Genomic DNA, 23,806 nt, shown 5'->3' on the forward strand with positions numbered 1-23,806 from the left:
TCTGAATTTCCTTGTTAGTCTTTCCTCTTAGCTCATGCCTCTCAGCTCCTTGCAAGATGTTATAACGATTGTGTGTTTTTTTTAATCTATATTTTATCTTGGAATTGTGTATTGTGGGGCTTGATTTGGCCCTCGACAAGATCTTAGCTTTTGGGCCCCTAGCTGTTGGTGTCTCATCTTTTAGCCATTCGATCCTATTCCCAAATTAAGGTTGAAGTCTGATGCTATCCAGTGGTTGTAGGTGTTCAGGGCTTCATGGAGTTCCTAGTGGTCATCTAACCATTCTTCCCTCTACCATTCTCTCTTGTCCATCCCTTCCCTCTCCCTCCCTCACCTTTCCTCCCTCCCACCTCTCCCACAGACACTCCCAGGAATGTTCCCACATTATCTGTTGGATTGAGCTCTCACAGATCTCCCAGGTAATCTTCACTACCCCCCTGAGAGACACTTAACCTTTTTCTTTAAGGAATGTTAATTTGAGAGGCCTTTATCATCTCCATTACTCATGAGAGAGAAGGCTGGTGAGGGAGATGGAGAGGAAAGGTCCAGGCTAGTGAGATGCAGGGATGGAACTTTCACAGCTTGACAACAAAGAAATGAGTGAAATAATGAAACGATTATGTTTTCAATGAGCCGCCTAATCACAGTGAAGATTGACAACCCAGAACGAATTTTTCGTGAATGTGATATCAACATGAAATCATGCATCAGACGGCCCCCTAATCCCGATTGGATTTTGAGGCAACCAAAGACGTTATATCCTTGCCCTTCGCACCAGTCTCCGATTCCTTGAATTCCACATTCATCAAGAATTGTACAAGAAAATACACTATCACAGGCTCTTAACATTATTGGGGGACGAAGTCAAGTTACGGTATTATCCCAGATATACTTCAAGCTGCGGAGATAACACCACTTCATAAAGGAGGAAATAAAGCCAGAGGCAACACATTATAGACCGATAGCAGTAATATCGTCACGGATTCACAGCTTCTACACAACCCTGGACTACTTGGGAGCCGGTCGGCCGAGCGGACAGCACGCTGGACTTGTGATCCTGTGGTCCTGGGTTCGATCCCAGGCGCCGGCGAGAAACAATGGGCAGAGTTTCTTTCACCCTATGCCCCTGTTACCTAGCAGTAAAATAGGTACCTGGGTGTTAGTCAGCTGTCACGGGCTGCTGCTTCCTGGGGGTGGAGGGCTGATCGAGGACCGGGCCGCGGGGACACTAAAGCCCCGAAATCATCTCAAGATAACCTCAAGATAAGATAACATGGGTTTAGAACAAGCTTTCCTGCCTCTCATAGCTGCTAGACTATGATAACATGACAAATTATCATACCTAACAAAAACAAATAAAAGTACCCAACATTTCCGTGCCCACATGAACAATTTGGGCACAAACACATCACCTTCAACACACTACATTACATACGATTACCTTCGATAAGGAAACCCAAGATGAACCATTTTTAAGAGCCCTTCGAGGCGGGCGGTCGGCATAACTGGGTGGCTTAGCTCCAGATGGTTTCACTAACTACTGGCTTAGTTGTTAATAGAGGCCCTTGGAGAGGGGGGGAGCGTCTTAGAGAAGTACACTAAGACGTTTTGGTAGAGTGGTGGATGGTTGAGTGGTTGAGAGAGAGAGAGAGAGAAGAGAGAGAGAGAGAGAGAGAGAGAGAGAGAGAGAGAGAGAGAGAGAGAGAGAGAGAGAGAGAGAGAGAGCTCTCACAGCCAGTCCTGTCACGACTGATTGCTATTTATTGTCACATACTCATCCTGTGAGCCGTAGCGCAAAAAGGATTACAGAGAGGCACAAAAGATATTTATCAGACTTGAACGGAGAATATTACATCCTTCCATACCATCCTGATACTAAATTATATACGTTTAACAGATCTCTTACCCTGTCCATGGAGGACACAAGAAAATGTGTACACATACTGGTTAGCCTTGTAAATGTCTGGCCACGTCTGTGGTCGCCAGAAAGAAAGCGACCAAATATATATATATATATATATATATATATATATATATATATATATATATATATATATATATATATATATATATATATATATATATATATATATATAAAGAACAACATAAATAAACACATAGGAAAGGATAGCTCCTGGAAACACAAACCGAAACTGTCTCTATTTTCCGCTTGTTACAACTTGTAATAAAGTTGTTACATCTTGGCTTAACGTGTTTATGACGTATTAGAACGTTGTTACAACTTGTTATATTGGGCATTCTGCCTTACGTGATATTTTCTCCTCATTTCAGCCAAAAGTTTGAAGTAATAATATTTTTGCTGCACATACTATTAGCATGTTTTAATTAAGTAGTTTATAAGATGTATTAAGAAGGTGACTGACTTGGCTTTTTCTTCCTGGTGCACCTTAGGTTCTACGTGGAGTCAATACTGCAACTTCACGGACCTCAGACCGTCGAGCTGTTCTACCAGCAGGCCAGGAATCTTGTCTATAAGGTAAGGTCCGCCATCATCTTCAACCTCAGACTCGACAACACAAGGATATTCCATTCGCCTGGGCTGTAGGAAGCTCGAACCGCGGACCCCCACGTGTGTGTGTGTGTGTGTGAGGCCCAAGGTCTATCGACCGAGCTATTGAGTGGTCTTAATAAGGAATATGAGCAAAGAATGAAGCAGGAGACATCATGCTGGCCTGTGGGAACTTTGGTAGATAAGGAGATTTTATATGGAGGGTTAAAGACGTGGCATAAAATCTTATATCAGGGCACTACGGGGGTTCTCTAATCCATCTAGGCCCCTAGATGTACCTAGGGCCTATGTATCTTCAAGTACTCTCGAAACCGACTGCAGGTAAAGTACATGTACAGAGGGAATTATCAGGGGGGGAAAGCGGCAAGCCATTACGACTATATAGGACTTAGAAGGGGCCAGGATTAAAGATTTGGGATGGAACAAGGGGAAAGGAATGGTGCCCCAACCACTTGTTGGACGGTCGGGGATTGAACGCCGACCTGCAGGAAGCGAGACCGTCGCTCTACCGTCCAGCCCAAGTTAGGTACATGTACAGAGAGGGAGACACGTTATAAAGGTCACTTCTCTGTGTCACCATCCTTGCTTCTGTCATTATTACTGATATTAATAAGATAATCTCTTCTAAGACTGGGGCCAGATTCACGAAGCAGTTACGTAAGTACTTACGAACGTGTCCATCTTTCCTCAATCTTTGACGGCTTTGGTTACATTTATTAAACAGTTTACAAGCATGAAAACTTGCCAATCAACTGTTGTTATTGTTATAAACAGCCTCCTGGTGCTTCGGAGCTCATTAACTGTTTAATAATTGTAAACAAAGCCGCCAAAGATTGAGAAAAGATGTACAGGTTCGTAAGTGCTTTCGTGAATCTGGCTCCTGGTCAGCTTGAGTCGTGAGGCGACATCTTATGGCCTGGTTCAAGTCAGATCAAGCAGCGGTTGTTTACTAGGAAAAATTTCTTAATATCCTTCGTAAATACGTGGTCACGTCTGCATGACTGGTTCTCTCTCAGCCGCGACACTGGCCGTCACCTCTAGTGGTGATTATCACCCCATGGGGGTAGTTAGGGGGATGTTGTTCACTCTGGAGGGAGCGAATAATATGTGTTCAGCCGCTGAACACATTTGTCAGGCAGGTGTGTGTGTGTGTGTGTGTGTGTGTGTGTGTGTGTGTGTGTGTGTGTGTGTGTGTGTGTGTGTGTGTGTGTGTGTGTGTGTGTATTTACCTAATTTCCTAATTGTGCTTGCGGGGGTTGAGCTCTGGCTCTTTGGTCCCGCCTCTCAACCGTCAATCAACAGGTGTACAGGTTTCTGAGCCTATTGGGCTCTATCTGTGTGTGTGTGTGTGTGTGTGTGTGTGTGTGTGTGTGTGTGTGTGTGTGTGTGTGTGTGTGTGTGTGTGTGTGTGTGTGTGTGAATCTCTCTAGAATTCTAATTGTACCTAGGGTGAACAGTGAGAGAGAGAGAGAGAGAGAGAGAGAGAGAGAGAGAGAGAGAGAGAGAGAGAGAGAGAGAGAGAGAGAGAGAGAGAGAGAGAGAGAGAGAGAGAGAGAGAACTCAGGAACTCACAATCCTGACATTCTCTTTTGTGGGTCATGTATAAGGAGAAATTGTTGACCTCTTTCTTTCACCTCATGAACACACTCAACATTACAGTATTTACATCGGGGAAAAAGCAGTGCTACTTCCTGACAATGTTTACATGATGTTCATAAGGATGAACATCCGGATGAACTCCAAGGATGAATGTGGTTGTAGGTTGGTTTCTGGGTGAAAATAGGTGATATATGTAGGGGAATATTTACATATTTACATACATATGCATAACTAGAATGGCATATCGTCTTGCCTAATGAGACACGAAACGCTGAATTGGCCTCTTCCGCTACATTAAAACACGAAACTAATCAAGAATGCCCAAAGTGCACACACGTTCAGACACACATGGGGGCCTCGTAGCCTGGTGGATAGCGCGCAGGACTCGTAATTCTGTGGCGCGGGTTCGATTCCCGCACGAGGCAGAAACAAATGGGCAAAGTTTCTTTCACCCTAGGTGCCCCTGTTACCTAGCAGTAAATAGGTACCTGGGAGTTAGTCAGCTGTCACGGGCTGCTTCCTGGTGTGTGTGTGTGTGTGTGTGTGTGGGCGGGGAAAAAAAAAAGTAGTTAGTAAACAGTTGATTGACAGTTGAGAGGCGGGCCGAAAGAGCAAAGCTCAACCCCCGCAAAAAAAACACAACTAGTAAACACACACATACGACCTTACCGCTAACTCAAACTAAGCACAAACACCCAGGTAGTGTGCCCTCGGATTCCTCAGCATTATCCTCAGTTTCGCTGAGGCGGCGATCAGCTGAGAGATGTAAACAAAGAATGAATGGAACGCCAGCGAAGGGGCTTCCTACTAGCTCCGGCATCTCTTGAATCCGGGACATTCTTGACGTGTTTACCATGCTGAGGCGGTCTCGAAGCTGTCTTTGTGGTCTCGAAGCTGTCTTTGTGGCCTCTGGGCAACCTTGAAAACCTCTTCACCACCCTCCGTCCCTCCCACCCACACTGCCGATTAAATATCGTAGGCTGTGTGGGCGGTCGACCACCCAGAGGCATGCGGGGCGGGCGGCGGGCCTTCGGGTGGGTGGGTGGGTTGGTTGCTTCATGCACCACCATGTTCATTGTTGGCCTGTTGAACTATCAGGTGTCGTCATTTGAGCCTCTCAGATGCTGGCTACTGCCTCACCGCCCCATACTGCTGGTTCTACGGGTTCGTCACCACCCCATACCGTTGGTTCTACGGGTGGCTCTCCCTGTCTACCTTATCTGTTACCCTTCAGTACTTCTGTTGTCACAATATCTTCTGATTATCGCTTTTCTTTGTTCTCAGGTCTCTTCTGTTATTCCCGTTAACTTCCGTTAGTTTGAACTGCCTTGACGCGTTGTCTAACCTTTCTCGATGTTCATATTGTTAGTGAACAAATTCACAAGAGCCGTGATTAGGATTCGAACTTGTGCGATGGGTGTTCCCAGTCGCGTTCTGTTCATTTAAGGCCCTTGTCAATGTCTCTTCTCTCTTGGGCTGGACGGTAGAACGACGGTCTCGCTTCACGCAGGTCGGCGTTCAATCCCCCGACCGTCCATAAATGGTTGGGGGCACCATTCCTTTCCCCCCCCCCCAGTCCCATCCCAAATCCTTATCCTGACCCCCCTTCCCAGTGCTATATAGTCGTAATGACTTGGTGCTTTCTCCTGATAGTTCCCTCTCTATATCCTAGAACCCTACTGAATTCACAGGGAGGTACTGGAGGCCCCCGAACTAGAGCCCAACCAGGATATTTACAACCAGTCCGCCTGCCTTCAGGTCACAGAAATGACAATCACGCCATTTATTGTGACATACGATTGACAAAGAAAAAAACAATTCAGATACAAAGAATGGAGAGTGTTACGTATAGATAAAAGTTGTCATCTTCGTAAAGTGTAAATGAACACTTTTGGTGCTTGTAAGTGGAGCGTGACGAAGGTGAGGCCATCTTGGGGCGGGGGGGGGGGGGGAGATGTCACTCACTCACTCACTCACACAATGAAAAAAAATATATACGAAGGGGTTACTGTGCTAATTAGAGCCTCAAGGGGGCCTGACAGCTGGGTGGACAGCGCTTCGGATTCTTAGTCCTGAGGTTCCGGGTTCGATCCCCGGTGGAGGCGGAGACAAATGGGCAAAATGTTTCTTTCACCCTGATGCCCCCCCCTGTTACCTAGCAGTAAATAGGTACCTGTGAGTTAGACAGCTGCTACGGGTGGCTTCCTGTGGGGGGGGGGGGTAACAAAAAGTAGGCCTAGTCGAGGACCGGGCCGCGGGGACGCTAAGCCCCGAAATCATCTCAAGATAACTTCAAGATAACCACCTGAGCCCTCTCATCAATCAATGGCAAACTCTCGAGGGAGTATGAGGCACCGATCGGCCGGTCGGCCGAGCGGACAGCACACTGTACTTGTGATCATGTGGTCCTGGGTTCGATCCCAGGCGCCGGCGAGAAACAGTGGGCAGAGTTTCTTTCACCCTGTGCCCCTGTTACCTAACAGTAAAATAGGGACCTGGGTGCTAGTCAGCTGTCACGGGCTGCTTCCTGGGGCTGGAGGTCTGGTCGAGGACCGGGCCGCGGGAGACACTAAAGCCCCGATATCATCTCAAGATAACCTCAAGATAACCACCCACAAAGTTCCAGGTACCAATTACATCAATATCTTACAAGATCAAATAACGACGCGCAATGACGCAACATTGCAGACCTCAACGGGGCTCTTGCAACCGGTCGCTGCGAGAAAGTATTTCTCTAACCTAACCTAACCTAACCTAACCACAGTTGCGTGTGAGAGAGAGAACGCGGCGCTTCGGATCCACCTTCTACCAACCTTCAATGGACAAGTGGACAGGTTCGAGACCCCTCTAGAGTCCCGCTGCAGGTGGTGATACCTTGGGAAGGTGTGGGTGTGGGGTGGGGGAGATATGGGGGGGATGGGGCTAAATGTACAGCAGGACATGTACATACCAGAAGGGGGCGCTGCTGGTGAGACGACCAGAAGCGAGATTACCCGGTGTCTGGTCTACATCATGTGGTCAATATATGGAGGGTCCGCAGTGTGTCTTGGGACGATGAGGGAGGGAGGGAGGGGGAAGTGAGGGAGTGAGAGAGGGGGGTAGTGAGAGAGAGAGAGAGAGAGAGAGAGAGAGAGAGAGAGAGAGAGAGAGAGAGAGAGAGAGATTGACGGTATTCAAGAACGATTATTGACACAATAAGATACATCTCAAAGGTATAGCGTAGCTTAGATTATTTCTTCTACCCCCTCCCCCCCGTGATGGTGTAGGGGGGGAGGGGCTGGGGAAGGGAGCTGTGGGTGTATAGGGTGTAGTTGCCCCCCCTACCCTCCCCCACGCCGGAAACTGTCTGCAAGGAACCACCAGCTGGTAGCCGCTACATTAACACTATACACCTGACGCTACCACACTCCCCTAACACTCTCTCCCTCCACTCTCTCAGCCTCTAGGCTCGCTCTCACAGGTGTGGGTTCCTGCGTGGGCGGCCGGGCGGGCGGTGTGGGTGGGTGGGAGACGCCGCCCACTAGATTCGATCAAGAGTACTGGCTACAAGAGGCAACAGTACTGCTCTAGAGAGTACTACAACCATGTACACGGGCTTCGAACTGGAGTCTTGGTCAAATTTCTGCTGGAATTACTGGATCAGCCTGGCTGTGATGGCTATGTGAATCAAGACCAAATATAACCCTCCAGAATCAGGATTTATTGAGCACTTTGACGTCTCCCCCCTTACGAAACCTGTACATCTTACATCATTCATGGTTGCTACCTATCCTCAGACTAGCCTCGTCCAACCAGCAGGTACAAATCATCAAAGGTCTTTTGTATATCTTTAGTCGTAAAAAGATCTAAAGATATACAAAATACAACGTGAACGATAATTAACAATATTTATATTGCTAATTATCGTAACTCATACGATAATGAGCACACAATCGTAACTCATTCCTTAACAACCATCACACACCAATCGATATGACGGGTAAATGTTCGAAACATGTCGAGGACGTGTTCGAAACGGAGCTAATGTTGAAGAGTGAGTTGAAGACTTAACTTGTGAGGTCACTGGTAGAGGTCAACCAGCCACCCAGGGCAGGGTCAGTTCGTGAGGGAGGGGAGGGGGAAGGGAAGGGAAGGGAACTATCAGGAAGAAAGCGCCAAGCCATTACGACTATGTAGCACTGGGAAGGGGTTAGGATAAGGATTTGGGATGGAACGGGAGGAAAGGAATGGTGCCAACCACTTGGACGGTCGGGGATTGAACGCCGGCCTGCATGAAGCGAAACCGTCTCTCTACCGTCCAGTTCAAGTGGTTGGATATGGGGGGTGGGTTGTGGGGGGATGGGGGGGGGAGTTGATAGAAATGATAAGTGAAAATGACACACAATCGACTTGAGAATGGTCCAGGACGGACCGAAACGTCGTCGTCGTCCCTTCACCTTCTAGTGTGTGTGGTCTGGTCAACCAATGTGAAAATGAGTGCTTAGCAGTACTTACCTATTAGAGTGGCAGCGTAGTTAATCCTGTGTCGCATTCCCTTTGGAAGGGTACCTTTGGTTCCGGTGTAACCATCATATGTCAGCTCGTATTACAGTGTTACCAAGTGCAACCGATAGGAAGTGTTACTCAGTATAAGTATTTTGTGTTTCATTATTAGCATAGATTTTATAGAGGTGTTACAGGCTCATATATATATATATATATATATATATATATATATATATATATATATATATATATATATATATATATATATATATATATATATATATATATATATAAAGTCTTCGACTGGGCAACTAAAAATAACATCATGATCAACCAGCTTGTTCTCTCGAATGATACATCGTATTTTAACGTCAAACAACACTCCTCCCCCCTTCCCCCCCAGACGTTCACACACGCACACGCACGCAATCACCACCACTGTTGCCACATCGCTAAGTGCCCATAAATCCTCACAAACGTAAACCTGGTGTGTGTGTGTGTGTGTGTGTGTGTGTGTGTGTGTGTGTGTGTGTGTGTGTGTGTGTGTGTGTGTGTGTGTGTGTGTGTGTGTGTGTGTGTGTGTGTGTGTGTGTGTGTGTGTGTGTGTGTGTGTATACCTTCTCGGCGGTACACACTAAGAGTTTACTATAGTAAACTTATTAAGTATTTGGGGCTTATTAGCCAGGCACTGTGGTGGTTTGAATTCCCGCCAAACACACACAGCGAAACTACGACGTTGGTTCAACGTTCGAACAAGTTTTAACACTTCCTAACCAGTTATAACAACCAATATAGCAAGTTGTAACAACGTTCTAATACGTCATAAACACATTAAGCCAAGATGTAACAACTTTATTACAAGTTGTAACAAGCGGAAAATAGAGACAGTTTCGGTTTGTGTTTCCAGGGAATAACCCGCTGGAATCTGCAGGTTGTTAGGCCTTAAGAACAACACCTATATCTTGAGGTTATCTTGAGATGATTTCGGGGCTTTAGTGTCCCCGCGGCCCGGTCCTCGACCAGGCCTCCACCCCCAGGAAGCAGCCCGTGACAGCTGACTAACACCCAGGTACCTATTTTACTGCTAGGTAACAGGGGCATAGGGTGACAGAAACTTTGCCCATTGTATTTCGCCGGCGCCTGGGATCGAACCCAGGACCACAGGATCACAAGTCCAGCGTGCTGTCCCCTCGGCCGACCGGCTCCCTTGGTCAGATATCCTGGTGCAAGGCCTGGTCAGATATCGTGCAGATATCCCAATTACACACCTGAGGCCCACACATATGTGGCTCTATGTAGCCACACTTCTCCACACACACCTGACCACCATATTCCACCATATTCCACCACAACACTCCCCTCTCGTTAACCTGGAGGCCAGACTCACGAAGCACTTGCGAACCTGTACATCTTTTCTCAATTTTTGGCGGCTTTGTTTACAATTATTAAACAGTTAATGAGGTCGGAAGCACCAGGAGGCTGTTTATAACAATAACAACAGTTGATTGGCAAGTTTTCATGCTTGTAAACTGTTTAATAAATGTAACCAAAGCCGTCAAAGATTGAGGAAAGATGTACACGTTCGTAAGTACTTGCATAACTGCTTCGTGAATCTGACCCCCTTCTGCTGCCTTAACAATCAAAGTTTAACCATTCCCTTGAACGACCTCACAAAACCACTTCAACCCTTTCTCAGGCGTCGCTAAATCATCTCAAATGTTGCTTTTGTGTCTAGCAATTTCCTCCAAACCAGTAGTACCATTACGGCGAGGTGTCGCCACGAGCCCTCACTCCAGACCTCCAGTTTCAGGACACAAATATATATTGGCCAGACCACACACTAGAAAGTGAAGGGACGACGACGACGTTTCGGTCCGTCCTGGACCATTCTCAAGTCAATTGTCACAAATATATGTATTTTATACGATAGGTTATATTTATAGTTCTTGTCTCGTATGTATGTGTACTCAACTATTTGTGCTTGCAAGGGGGAGGGGGGGAGGGTTGAGCTTCGGCTCTTTGGTCCCGCCTCTCAACTGTCAATCAACTGTTTACTAACTACTCCCCCCCCCTCTCCCTACACACACACCAGGAAGCAGCCCGTGACAGCTGACTAACTCCCAGGTACCTATTTACTGCTAGGTAAACGGGCATTCAGGGTGAAAGAAACTCTGCCCACTTGTTTCTGCCTCGTGCGGGAATTCTCGATTCCTGGTGCAGGAATCGAGAATTACGAGTCCTGCGCGCTATCCACCAGGCTACCTGGCCCCACCAGGTAGTGTGTGTGTGTGTGTGTTTATGCAACCACTTGCGAAACCTGTATATCCCGGGGGGGGGGTGGCAGAAGTGATTGGGCGCGTTTCCTATCACCTAATGCATCTGTTCACCCAGCAGTAAATAGGTGCCCAGGAGTTAAGTCAGCTTGTTATGGGGTTGAAATTTTTTGGGGGGTCAGTAATTCGACCCTTTAGGGTGGGTGGGGGGGGGAAGAACTCGATATAAGCCTAACATATATCGTATATATACACTGGCTGCCTGTCCCCGGTCACAATGAATTATTATTAAATTATCTTTCCTCAATCATGGTAGCTTAGTCAATAGTTAAATAGTTAACGAGGTAGTTCATAAGAATAACAGATATTATTAATGATAATCTAAGGTTATTACTGTTCTATATAACTTCTTAGTGCTAATAAACTCTCTAATAAATGTAAGCGAAGGCTCGTGATCGGGGGGGGGGGGGGGAAGATGTAGAGGTTTCGTAAGGACACAAGTATAAATACCCGAAGAACCTGAAGTCCGAAGTACAACTCTAGAAACCAGTCACGGGTAAACGCCTCACGGAACACCACCATTCAGAAACGCCCTCCAGGCGAGCCCTAACGACCCTTCACTGGAGCGCCCTGGCCATCAGAGAGCTTCAAGAGCTCCTCTACACGACTCTTTTTAAAAAGAGCCGCAACATAATTCCATTAGAGACCTGCTAAGAGTTCCTCCACTGAAGATCTCCCTCTTCACAAACACAAAACTCTTTTGGTATGCCCACTAGAGGCCTTTTGGAGAGTTACACAGGGTCTTATAATCCCCCAACACCCTCAAGAACCCGTATGAGAGGCACTTAAGGCTCTCCCCTTTTTGAAGTACATGACGGTTTGCCTGACAATACTAAAAGATTCCCCTCTGATTGCCCAAAAGCGTTCGTCGAGACGTCGTGAAGTCTTCGCCCCACCAGTCACCTAAGGGTCGCCACGGCATCTTCCTGCTGCTTCGAACCCATTAAGGGCTCACCGGACAGCCCCTGCTAAGGGCTCTAAGGGGCGACTTTCCTAAGGATTCATCACTCTAGGATCTACAAGGGCTGTGGTGATGACTGCGAAATGCATGTACCAACAGCCTGGTTGATCTCATCTTCCTCTTCTCTCATTAGCTTTATTCTTCTTTCTTTTAACCCGTCATTACTCCTCTCCACGGCTTCTCTTTTTGTCTACTCTCCCCTTACCCCAGGGGGCACCCCTAACTCTACCCCAGGGGGCACCCCTAACTCTACCCAGGGTCCGTTCTACTTGCTAACTACACACCCTTATCCAGCTGCTAGTTTCAGGCATAATAGGATCTGAGAACCTGGGCGCCTGGGGTAAAGATGCGCTTAAGTTCTTGAAGAAAGTGGGTGACAAACTCATTTGGCAAACTAGAGACTCAAGAGCGGCCAGTTTCCTGTTCCAGCGCCTCAGTGTCGCGATCCAGAGAGGAAATGCTTGCTGTATCTTAGGTACGCAACCCGCATCCGAAAGTCTGGATGAGGTCTTGGAAAAGTGATTATTATGTGTGTATGTTTTCTGTAAACTGTAATACAGTGTGATAAAATAAATTATATTGTATTAAATATTTAAGAAAATAAAATAAAAGTCTTACAACATTTTTTTTAAACCTCTTATTAACTCCAAACAAAAAATCTTCATAAGCATTCACGAGGAGACTTCGTGGAGACGTCTCTCGATCAGACCAGTGCTGGGTGTAAGTGAGTCCTGTCCGTGTAGCCCAAACCCTTCCATTCCTGGCCGTCTCCTGCCCTTTTGCCTGTCATTTTCAGTATCGACGGCGGTTCCCAGTGTGTTGAAGGGTAACTACGTTTTGTGGGGGTTACAGAATGTTTGTATATTTCTGGCCTAAATGCATATATTATGTCGAGCAAAGAGGGCACAGGTTCGCTGAGTGACCCACATGTACAGATGGGCACCTTAACTGGCGGTGTTTGTGTACATGATGTATACTTAGTGCTTGCTTGCCTCACACACACACACACACACACACACACACACACACACACACACACACACACACACACACACACACACACACACAAAGTTAATGGGCAAAGTTTCTTTCACCCTGAATGCCCCTGTTACCTAGCAGTAAATAGGTACCTGGGAATTAGTCAGCTGTCACGGACTGCTTCCTGGTGTGTGTGTGTGTGTGTGTGTGTGTGTGTGTGTGTGTGTGTGTGTGTGTGTGTGTGGTGTGGAAAAAAAAAAAAAAGTAGTTAGTAAACAGTTGAGAGGCGGGCCGAAAGAGCAAAGCTCAACCCCCGTAAAAACACAACTGGTAAACACACACACACACACACACACACACACACACACACACACACACACACACACACACACACACACACACACACACACACACACACACACCGCTCAGCCGACCGAAGAGGGAGAGAGAGGAACTGGGAGAGTGAAGGAGAGAGTGAAGAAGGGACTTAGTGTGTACCCATTGTCTTGTTTACTTACCTGGATCCTACCTGGAGAAGGTTTCGAGGGTTGTTCTACTCCCCAAGCCCGGCCTGGAGCCAGGCTCCACTTGTGATAACTTGGTCCAACAGGCTGTTGTTACTTGGGTTGTTGTTGTTGATGTTAAGGATTCGCTACCTGGAACAAAGTTCCAAGTAGCACGGGCTATGGTGAGCCCCGTAGTGCCTTTATGTTGCTTGGAGCGGCCCGCAGGCCCACAAATCCCCAGCTGTCTGCCTCGCCCCTATCCCTTCCTCTCCCTCTAGTCTTTAGTTCTCCTTCCTGTCTCTTCCACCCCGCCCTCTTCCTCATATCTCTTCCCTACCCCTCTCTCCTTCCACGGGTTATCGTCCGCCACAGACCGTTACTAGTTGGCTGTTTCTGCCTCTTCCCTTTGTCCCAGATATTGCCACTTTCTCATTCTCTATTGTCTCTCTTTCTCTCTCTCCTTTATCCGTGTAATTGTCTTCCTATTGTTTTTCTCTCCTCTCCCATTCGCTCTTCCCTATTGAAAAGGACAGTCCAGTTGGTCCCCAGTAGAACTACGGGCCTACAAGACCATATTTCTTTTTCAAAAATATGTATTTTTGTTCAAATGTTTTTAAACATAACGATATCAGGAAAATGTAAACCTGTCCTCCCGCTTATTTAAATTCCCTGGATGATTGACAGACGAGAAGTATTATAGATTGATGGGATTATAGTGGTATATTGGATGCTTAAACTCTCGCTTGATGTGTGTGTTTGTGTGATGGGCGTTTCGTACCTGTGGACGAGGGGGCGTTGTGGTGAGTTGTTTAAGATTCACCTACTGGGAACTAAAATTTCCAAGTAGCACGGGCTATGGTGAGCCCGTGATGGACTTACCTGGCACAGGAGCGGGGCAAGTAGCACGGGCTATGGTGAGCCCGTAGTGGACTTACCTGGCACAGGAGCGGGGCTGAAACGTTGTGGTGAGCCTGATTGGTTAAGATTAAGCCAAACAGGAGGTGGCACGGGCATGAATAGCCTGTAAATAGTAAGCTTGTGGCCCGCCACAATAAGAGTCCGCTTAGCAGGAGGGGTGGAAAGGCGGGGGTAGGGGGGGGGAGGGGGTAGGTGAGGTGGTGAGGAGGGGGATGAAAGTAGGGGAAGATAGAGTGGGGGTCCATCCCAGGTTTACGGGCTCACCATAGCCCGTGCTACATGGCTACAAAGTTAAGCAAGAATTAAAAATCATAGACTTACAGGTAAGCCTTAACAAACTCCAGCAGTAGGGCCCACAAATGGCCTCTATAGAGTTCAACCTCAACAAGTGTAAGGTAGTGTAGATTAGACAGGTAAGAGATCAGAAGTAATCTAGAAGGTGAGAGGTAACTATAGGATTCAGTAAAGAGAAAAAAAACTTGGAAGTGGATATAATTCTCCCCCTAAATAAAGAACTCTTATCAAGAACTGTGTGTGTGTGTGTGTGTGTGTGTGTGTGTGTGTGTGTGTGTGTGTGTGTGTGTGTGTGTGTGTGTGTGTTTGTGTGTGTGTGTGTGTGTGTGAAGATTACTAGGTGTCTGTTGTCTGTGTGGCTTGACACGCAGACCTATTGTGAGAGTGTGGTTAAGGCTGGAGGTGGTAGTAGTCTGTTCTCTCTCTCTCGCACTCTCTTTTCTCACTTTCTCTCTCTCTCTCTCTCTCTCTCTCTCTCTCTCTCTCTCTCTCTCTCTCTCTCTCTCTCTCTCTCTCTCTCTCTCTCTCTCTCTCTCTCTCTCTCTCTCTCTCTCTCTCTCTCTCTCTCTCTCTCTAATGTAATTAAAAAAGCTGATATCCCGGCTATCATAACTCACACGTTATCCACCATTTCTACAAATTTCTTTCACTTGTACCCGCCTCTTTGCCCTCCCAACCTGTTCTCCTCTCTTCCCTGTACCCGCCCCCTCTCCCACCTGTTCTCCTGTACCCGCCCCCTCTCCCACCTGTTCTCCTGTACCCGTCCCCCTCTCCCACCTGTTCTCCTGTACCCGCCCCCTCTCCCACCTGTTCTCCTGTACCCGCCCCCTCTCCCACCTGTTCTCCTCTCTTCCCTGTACCCGCCCCCTCTCCCACCTGTTCTCCTGTACCCGCCCCCTCTCCCACCTGTTCTCCTCTCTTCCCTGTACCCGCCCCCTCTCCCACCTGTTCTCCTGTACCCGCCCCCTCTCCCACCTGTTCTCCTCTCTTCCCTGTACCCGCCCCCTCTCCCACCTGTTCTCCTGTACCCGCCCCCTCTCCCACCTGTTCTCCTCTCTTCCCTGTACCCGCCCCCTCTCCCACCTGTTCTCCTGTACCCGCCCCCTCTCCCACCTGTTCTCCTGTACCCGCCCCCTCTCCCACCTGTTCTCCTGTACCCGCCCCCTCTCCCACCTGTTCTCCTCTCTTCCCTGTACCCGCCCCCTCTCCCACCTGTTCTCCTGTACCCGCCCCCTCTCCCACCTCTCCCATCACCTCTAAATTTTTGGCTTGGTTTTGGATTATGTCGAGTGGATGGCCTTTCCGTCTATGGTAAGGACTGTAAGTCCGTTGACACCCTCTGCGTCCGTTGCTCTGGACGTCCGTTGCTCTCTGGACGTCCGTTGCTCTCTGGACGTCCGTGCGGGGAAGAGGTTATACAGGAGAGGAGAGGGAAGGAAGGAGGGGGCGTGTGATGAGCCAGACAATTGGATTAAGAACCCGAGGAAGTAAAGAAACAGATGCCCTCGGTAACGGAGACGAGAAAAGGGCGGGAAGCGGTTGAAAGGTGAAATAAAAAACGGGAAGAGAAGGGGGCGGGGCGAACGGACAAGGGAAGAGAGAAAGAAAGAGATAAGGGGAAAAAGATTATAAGGGTGAAGTGCATCTAGCGGGGGAGGGCAGATGGCCATCGTGTTCTGATGGGGAAGATAGTGACATCTACTCTTCTCACACTGACGGCTGTCTTAAGAATGATGTTGCACGAAGAGCCGGACCAACTGGGCTGTAGTGGGTATGTGGGCCTGCTGGCCGCTCCAAACAACAGCCTATTGGACCAAGCTCTTACAAGTCAAGCCTGCTTCCAGACCGTGGGACTTGGGGAGTAGAAGAACTCCCAGAAATCATTCCAGGTAGACACCTACTACCCTAAACATTTCTTCATCTCATAATGACGAGGACTGGTGAGATGCTGGGAGAGAGACCTCAGATGCTGGGAGAGAGACCTCAGATGCTGGGAGAGACCTCAGATGCTGGGAGAGACCTCAGATGCTGGGAGAGACCTCAGATGCTGGGAGAGAGACCTCAGATGCTGGGAGAGACCTCAGATGCTGGGAGAGAGAGACCTCAGATGCTGGGAGAGAGAGACCTCAGATGCTGGGAGAGAGAGACCTCAGATGCTGGGAGAGAGACCTCAGATGCTGGGAGAGAGACCTCAGATGCTGGGAGAGAGACCTCAGATGCTGGGAGAGAGAGACCTCAGATGCTGGGAGAGAGAGACCTCAGATGCTGGGAGAGAGACCTCAGATGGTGGGAGAGAGACCTCAGATGCTGGGAGAGAGACCTCAGATGCTGGGAGAGAGAGACCTCAGATGCTGGGAGAGAGACCTCAGATGCTGGGAGAGAGACCTCAGATGCTGGGAGAGACCTCAGATGCTGGGAGAGAGACCTCAGATGCTGGGAGAGAGACCTCAGATGCTGGGAGAGAGAGACCTCAGATGCTGGGAGAGAGACCTCAGATGCTGGGAGAGAGACCTCAGATGCTGGGAGAGAGACCTCAGATGCTGGGAGAGAGACCTCAGATGCTGGGAGAGAGACCTCAGATGCTGGGAGAGAGAGACCTCAGATGCTGGGAGAGAGACCTCAGATGCTGGGAGAGAGAGACCTCAGATGCTGGGAGAGAGAGACCTCAGATGCTGAGAGACCTCAAATGCTGGGAGAGAGAGACCTCAGATGCTGGGAGAGAGACCTCAGATGCTGGGAGAGAGAGACCTCAGATGCTGGGAGAGAGACCTCAGATGCTGGGAGAGAGAGACCTCAGATGCTGGGAGAGAGACCTCAGATGCTGGGAGAGAGAGACCTCAGATGATGGGAGAGAGACCTCAGATGCTGGGAGAGAGATACCTCAGATGCTGGGAGAGAGAGACCTCAGATGATGGGAGAGAGAGACCTCAGATGCTGGGAGAGGCCTGAGGCTGGGTTACCCGTGGGAAAGCCAGCACAGGAACCTGTCTTTAAAACCCTGCATGGTGTGGGCAGGAACACACAGCCCCTTCTCAAGCCGCGGTCGACCCTTTCACAGCATCTCCCGTACGCCGGAGATAAATGATGGCTCTTTATCTCCCACAGACTCACGACACACCGCCGCACTAAACCGCCAACAGCCTGTTTGGTCCGATGCACAGACGCGCCACAACGTTCCTGCCCATCCAACCTCACGTGATGCACAGACGCGCCACAACGTTCCTGCCCATCCAACCTCACGTGATGCACAGACGCGCCACAACGTTCCTGCCCATCCAACCTCACGTGATGCACAGACACGCCACAACGTTCCTGCCCATCCAACCTCACGTGATGCAAAGACGCGCCACAACGTTCCTGCCCATCCAACCTCACGTGATGCACAGACGCGCCACAACGTTCCTGCCCATCCAACCTCACGTGATGCACAGACACGCCACAACGTTCCTGCCCATCCAACCTCACGTGATGCACAGACACGCCACAACGTTCCTGCCCATCCAACCTCACGTGATGCACAGACACGCCACAACGTTCCTGCCCATCCAACCTCACGTGATGCACAGACACGCCACAACGTTCCTGCCCATCCAACCTCACGTGATGCACAGACGCGCCACAACGTTCCTGCCCATCCAACCTCACGTGATGCACAGACACGCCACAACGTTCCTGCCCATCCAACCTCACGTGATGCACAGACACGCCACAACGTTCCTGCCCATCCAACCTCACGTGATGCACAGACACGCCACAACGTTCCTGCCCATCCAACCTCACGTGATGCAAAGACGCGCCACAACGTTCCTGCCCATCCAACCTCACGTGATGCAAAGACGCGCCACAACGTTCCTGCCCATCCAACCTCACGTGATGCAAAGACGCGCCACAACGTTCCTGCCCATCCAACCTCACGTGATGCAAAGACGCGCCTAGCTAAAATAAACTTAAACGAAGATTGTGTTAAATTCTCAAATCTAAATGTTTCTCAAAGTAAAGGGAAAGATGTTTTATTAATATTATTATTATTATTAGTAGTAGTAGTAGTTTTAATGAATATTGATGTAAGTAAATAATTTGTTGTATAAATGGCCATTTTACAACGCACATTTGATAAAACCCGTTGTTAATTATAGATCAGCCAATACAATCGATACAATTATCAACCACAACACGGTTACAAAATATATATAACTTGCTCTTGACACTATGTAATCCTTTATATAGTCTAGAGTAACTACATAAATTCAGATATTTTAATGAGTATCGCAATATAAAATTGACTGAGAGAGAGAGAGAGAGAGAGAGAGAGAGAGAGAGAGAGAGAGAGAGAGAGAGAGAGAGAGAGAGAGAGAGAGAGAGAAGAGAGAGAGAGAGAGAGAGAGAGAGAGAGAGAGAAAGAGAGAGAGAAGGAGACACCAGGGTACAGGGTGCAGGTACAACCAGGTATACCCCCATCTAGCCCAGCCTAAAATATTAGTTGACTAAACATCAACAAAAAAATGTTCACTTAAACATTAGGAATACATTGGAATGCTGTAATTGTAGAGTTGGTCCGGCTCGCCACCCCTCATTAGAGCTCCTTCTGTACCGTTGAGAACTTTGAGAACAGACCATTACTGCTAAAAGGTAGCAGGCGGAGATGAGTGAATGCTTGGGGAAGGTGGTGAAGGAACTCAGTAACGGCATCGACCACTGTGAGTGGATCTCTCTTCCCTGAGAAGACGTGAGTAGTCTCCTTGCAAGTTTCTAAGACGGCATGACTAGAAGAAAACATGTGACATGTAATGGAGAGAGAGAGAGAGAGAGAGAGAGAGAGAGAGAGAGAGAGAGAGAGAGGGGAAGGGAGGGAGGAAGGGAGAGAGAATGAATTATCAGGGGAAAGCGCCAGATTTACTCCCACCATGAGTAGCAATATTCACGGTTTATCTATTATGTGTGACGTCTGACTGTCTGTACTCATGTGTGCCTACAGGATCGACCTTTAGCTCTTGAACCCTGATTATACAGCCGCCTGTTATCTAATCTAATGACTCCTGAAATAGTTTTCCTGTCACATCTAATTTTGAAATATGAATGGAATTTGCTTCAATAAACTGGCTATTGTGTTTATTAAGTTCCCCCACTACTTTTGTACTAAAACTTTTCTAACATGTTTATGGTTAGAAGGTTTACGCAAACCTTCTTTTTCTATTGGTATTTATTGTGAAAATCTGTATTTCTACCCCTGCCACTCCTCATTAGTATCTTATACATATCTATCATATTTTTATTATTTTACAGCTATGTTAGGTCTAGTTCTTTCAGTCTCTCTTCATGCAGCATTCATCGCTATTCTGAGACTGGCCTCGTTGCTAACCTCTGAAAATTTGTCAAGTTTTCTTATGTGCATTTTTTAGATGGGGGGGGGGGGTTCGATGATGGGGCAGCGTACTCTGAAACTGGTCTCACGTATGTGGTGTACAGTGATCTGAATATCCACTCTATTTAGGTTCCTGAATGATTCTGACTTTCTGCCAGGGTTGAGTATTCTATACGAGCCTTTAGCGTTAGGTTTGGTATCGTATCCACTCGTAGGTTGATGTCGTTAAAGGGAGACATGATATCACATCACACACATCTGGGATGCTCCCGGACGCAGGTTCGAATCCTTCGTCACGGCCCTTGTGGATTTGTTCATGATATCACATCATTAATCGTTATAGGGAGGTAGTTTCCCTTCACTGTGTATTGTTTTTCTGATCTGTCAGCAGCTCCCATTTCCATCACCATACACTTACTAGTGTTAAAATCTAAAAGCCCTTTCTCGAACTCTGCAGCTTGTCTAAGTCATCTTCGAGAGTCTTACTGCTCCTCATCTGTTTCGAGTCTTCTTATTAATTGGGGACATTATCTGTGACCGTCTACATATAAGACTCCTGTAGATGGGTCATTAAGACTACATATAAGACTCAGCTCCTGTAGATGAGTACATTAAGACTACATATTAAGACTCAGCTCCTGTAGATGAGTCATTAAGATGAACGAAGAGGGTCCAAGCACCGATCCTTGAGGAAGGGAGAGATTCCCTGGTACCATTGCGTACCCTCGTGGCCTCGTAGCCTGGTGGATAGCGCGCAGGACTCGTAATTCTGTGGCGCGGGTTCGATTCCCGCACGAGGCAGAAACAAATGGGCAAAGTTTCTTTCACCCTGAATGCCCCTGTTACCTAGCAGTAAATAGGTACCTGGGAGTTAGTCAGCTGTCACGGGCTGCTGCTTCCTGGGGGAGGAGGCCTGGTCGAGGACCGGGCCGCGGGGACACTAAAAAAGCCCCGAAATCATCTCAAGATAACCCTGGTACCCTCAGACTGGTACCCTGCACTAGTTTGATATCTCGCCCCCTCACTGTGACTCTCTCACTCCTGTCTCTTACGTTGTTTCACCAATGTTAAATGTTCTTCCACCTATCCTCAGTCTGCGTCTCAAGCTTGTGTAGTGATCTCGTTTGCGTGTGTGTGTGTGTGTGTACTCACCTAGTTGTGCTTGCGGGGGTTGAGCTCTGGCTCTTTGGTCCCGCCTCTCAACCGTCAATCAACAGGTGTACAGATTCCTGAGCCTGTGTGTGTGTGTGTATGTGTGTGTGTGTGTGTGTGTGTGTGTGTGTGTGTGTGTGTGTGTGTGTGTGTGTGTGTGTGTGTGTGTGTGTGTGTGTGTGTGTGTGTGTGTGTGTATGTATGTATGTATGTGTGTGTGGGTGTGGGTGTGCGTGCGTGCGCTCGCTGCGTGTTCGTTCCAGGACAATATTCTATATATTCTATTGCATTATAGCACTATATTATGTTATTGTACAAGTCAGACGATAAGGAGGGTCGACGTGGCAACAGTGCGTCATACAGCCTGAGCACTGAACGCATAATTTAGGAGGGAGGAGATTGGGAGTGGATGAGGACAAGTGAGGGGGTGAGTGAAGCTGGTGATTGGTAGACAGACTCACCGCTTCGCAAGAGAGGTGACCCCTTCTGCTGAGTCAGATATACGCCTGACGGAAGGGGAGTAGACGAGGAAGAGATGTCCAGGCGTGTCATCTACCAGTAGATGACTGGCAGATGGGACGATCGGAGATTGAACACGGACCTGCATGATCTACAAGGAATTCCAGATATGCCGAGGGAACCAGGCGTCGGCTGGGCACTACCTGGTACCTTGGAGTTACCTTTGGAGTTGTTCCGGGGGCTTACCGTCCCCGCGGCCCGGTCATCAACCAGACCTCCTCTTTATAAGTCTTTACAGTCGTAACCGCTTGGTCATAACAGCGATAACCAATGAGCTACACCTTATCAGTAGCTCATTAAAGGCATGTAATACTGACAATCTCAATAGCTGTAAGCCAATGATGGTATGGAGGGTGATAGCAGTAAGAGTAATGACGAGGCTGGTGGTACTGTGGAGAGTAGTGGTGTTGATTCATCCTCCTGTGGTGATTGAGGAGCAACATATTAACGTTTAAAATCAATAAACACCCCCCCCCCTCTCGTCTCAAGCTAACACTTCAAGTGCTCTATTCCACGTGGGACGGGGAGGCAGGAACAGGAAGGAGGAGGAGGAGGAAGAGGGATAAAATGAGATAGTGATCAGGATGAGGTGTAGGCAAGGATGAGAGGCCGTTGAGGAATAAAAATGAAATTGCAGGTTTGAGATTATTAGGAGATGCTGGTAGCGAATGTGAGGAGGAGGAGAGCGAGAGATAGGGAAAGGAAGGAGGTAGATAGGAAAAGTAAGGAGAGAGAAAGAGAGAAGAGATATCTCCTCTAGGCATAGAAATGTGTCTACACACTTTAAACACCACCCTATACTGTGGTCTGTGTGTGTGCTACTTATACCTCTCAGGCGCACACGTCTCGGCAAGGGTGTTGAGGACGAGAAGGGCACTTTCACCGTGAGCTTCACGGGGTGCCGGGGCGCTCAGTCAAGGTCACTCATCATCTTATTCAACCACTCCCACCTGATTCAACCAGGCTGTGAGTCATACGTCGGGCTGGGAGCAGCCGCGTCCAACAGTCTGGTTGATGAGACCACCAACCAGGAGGCCTGGTCAGAGACCGGGCCGCGGGGACGTTGATCCTTGAAATCAACGCAAGGTAACTTGTGTTGTAACCCCTATTTCTGAAGTAATGTTTGCCTATTAATTGCTTAAATCTTAACTCATTCACTTGGATTATATTTTTGTTGTGCTCAAACTTATGGTGATATATATTTAGAATCATGTTTGTTTGTTTGTTTGTTTGTTTGACCCTATTGTCCATTCGTTCTTTTTAAACATGCTGTAGGCCTCTACGGAATGTTAACTGAATCATAACATTTAATTTTTTTTGGATCATTGGGGATTTGAACTCGGACCTGGAAAATACGAGGCTGTTGCTCTGCCATCCAACCCAGGATGCTAAGCCAGGATTGTAGTTTATATAATGTAGATGAGAATGATTTTAAAATTCTCATTGTGCTGCAGTTAGCTAGTTTCTTAAACACTCATTCTTGTAAGCATCCTGGCCTGGGGCCAGATTCACGAAGCAGTTACGCAAGCACTTACGAACATGTACATCTTTTCTCAATCTTTGGCGGCTTTGTTTACAATTATTAAACAGTTAATGAGCTCCGAAGCATCACCAGGAGGCTGTTTATAACAATAACAACAGTTGATTGGCAAGTTTTCATGCTTGTAAACTGTTTAATAAATGTAAGCAAAGCCGTCAAAGATTGAGGAAAGATGTACACGTTCGTAAGTGCTTTCGTGAATCTGGCCCCTGGTTGGTAGAGCGACGGCCTTGTGTGTCGCAGATCCGAGCTGTCAGTCCCAACGATTTCAATATATAGGCAAGACAACATCTTTTTCAAGACTCCTAACAATGCACAATCAGCAAAGCCCTATTAAAGAACACATATAGCCTCTATACATAAGAACATAATAATAAAGGTAACTGCAGAAGGCCCCAAGCAAACAGGAGAGGGACAAGATACAGTGGACCTATCTTGAGGTTACCTTGAGGTGCTTCCGGGGCTTAGCGTCCCCGCGGCCCGGTCGTCGACCAGGCCTCCTGGTTAAATCTTATTAAACTATATAAATGAAGTTTAGAGAGTTCATTTTTACAACTTCCTTCTTATGAAAATAGAGAAGATTCTCGCTAGAATCATTCATCTCACCATGTCTGTCACATTCAATTGTG

The 23,806-nt window shown here is 47.8% G+C and overlaps 1 protein-coding gene across 5 annotated transcripts in view; it reads left to right on the top strand.

Moving 5' to 3' along the window:
• LOC123771068 (FERM domain-containing protein 4B) overlaps positions 1–23,806 on the top strand; it is a 224,006-nt gene that overhangs the window by 50,842 nt on the left and 149,358 nt on the right. For all 5 annotated transcript variants that reach the window (XM_069309581.1, XM_069309585.1, XM_069309582.1 and 2 more), the window contains exon 4: positions 2,413–2,497. In XM_069309581.1, the coding sequence (XP_069165682.1) occupies positions 2,413–2,497 (85 nt within the window). The remainder of the gene's footprint in view (positions 1–2,412; positions 2,498–23,806) is intronic.

The sequence above is a fragment of the Procambarus clarkii genome, chromosome 65 (genome assembly GCF_040958095.1).
Source record: "Procambarus clarkii isolate CNS0578487 chromosome 65, FALCON_Pclarkii_2.0, whole genome shotgun sequence".
Taxonomy (NCBI): domain Eukaryota; kingdom Metazoa; phylum Arthropoda; class Malacostraca; order Decapoda; family Cambaridae; genus Procambarus; species Procambarus clarkii.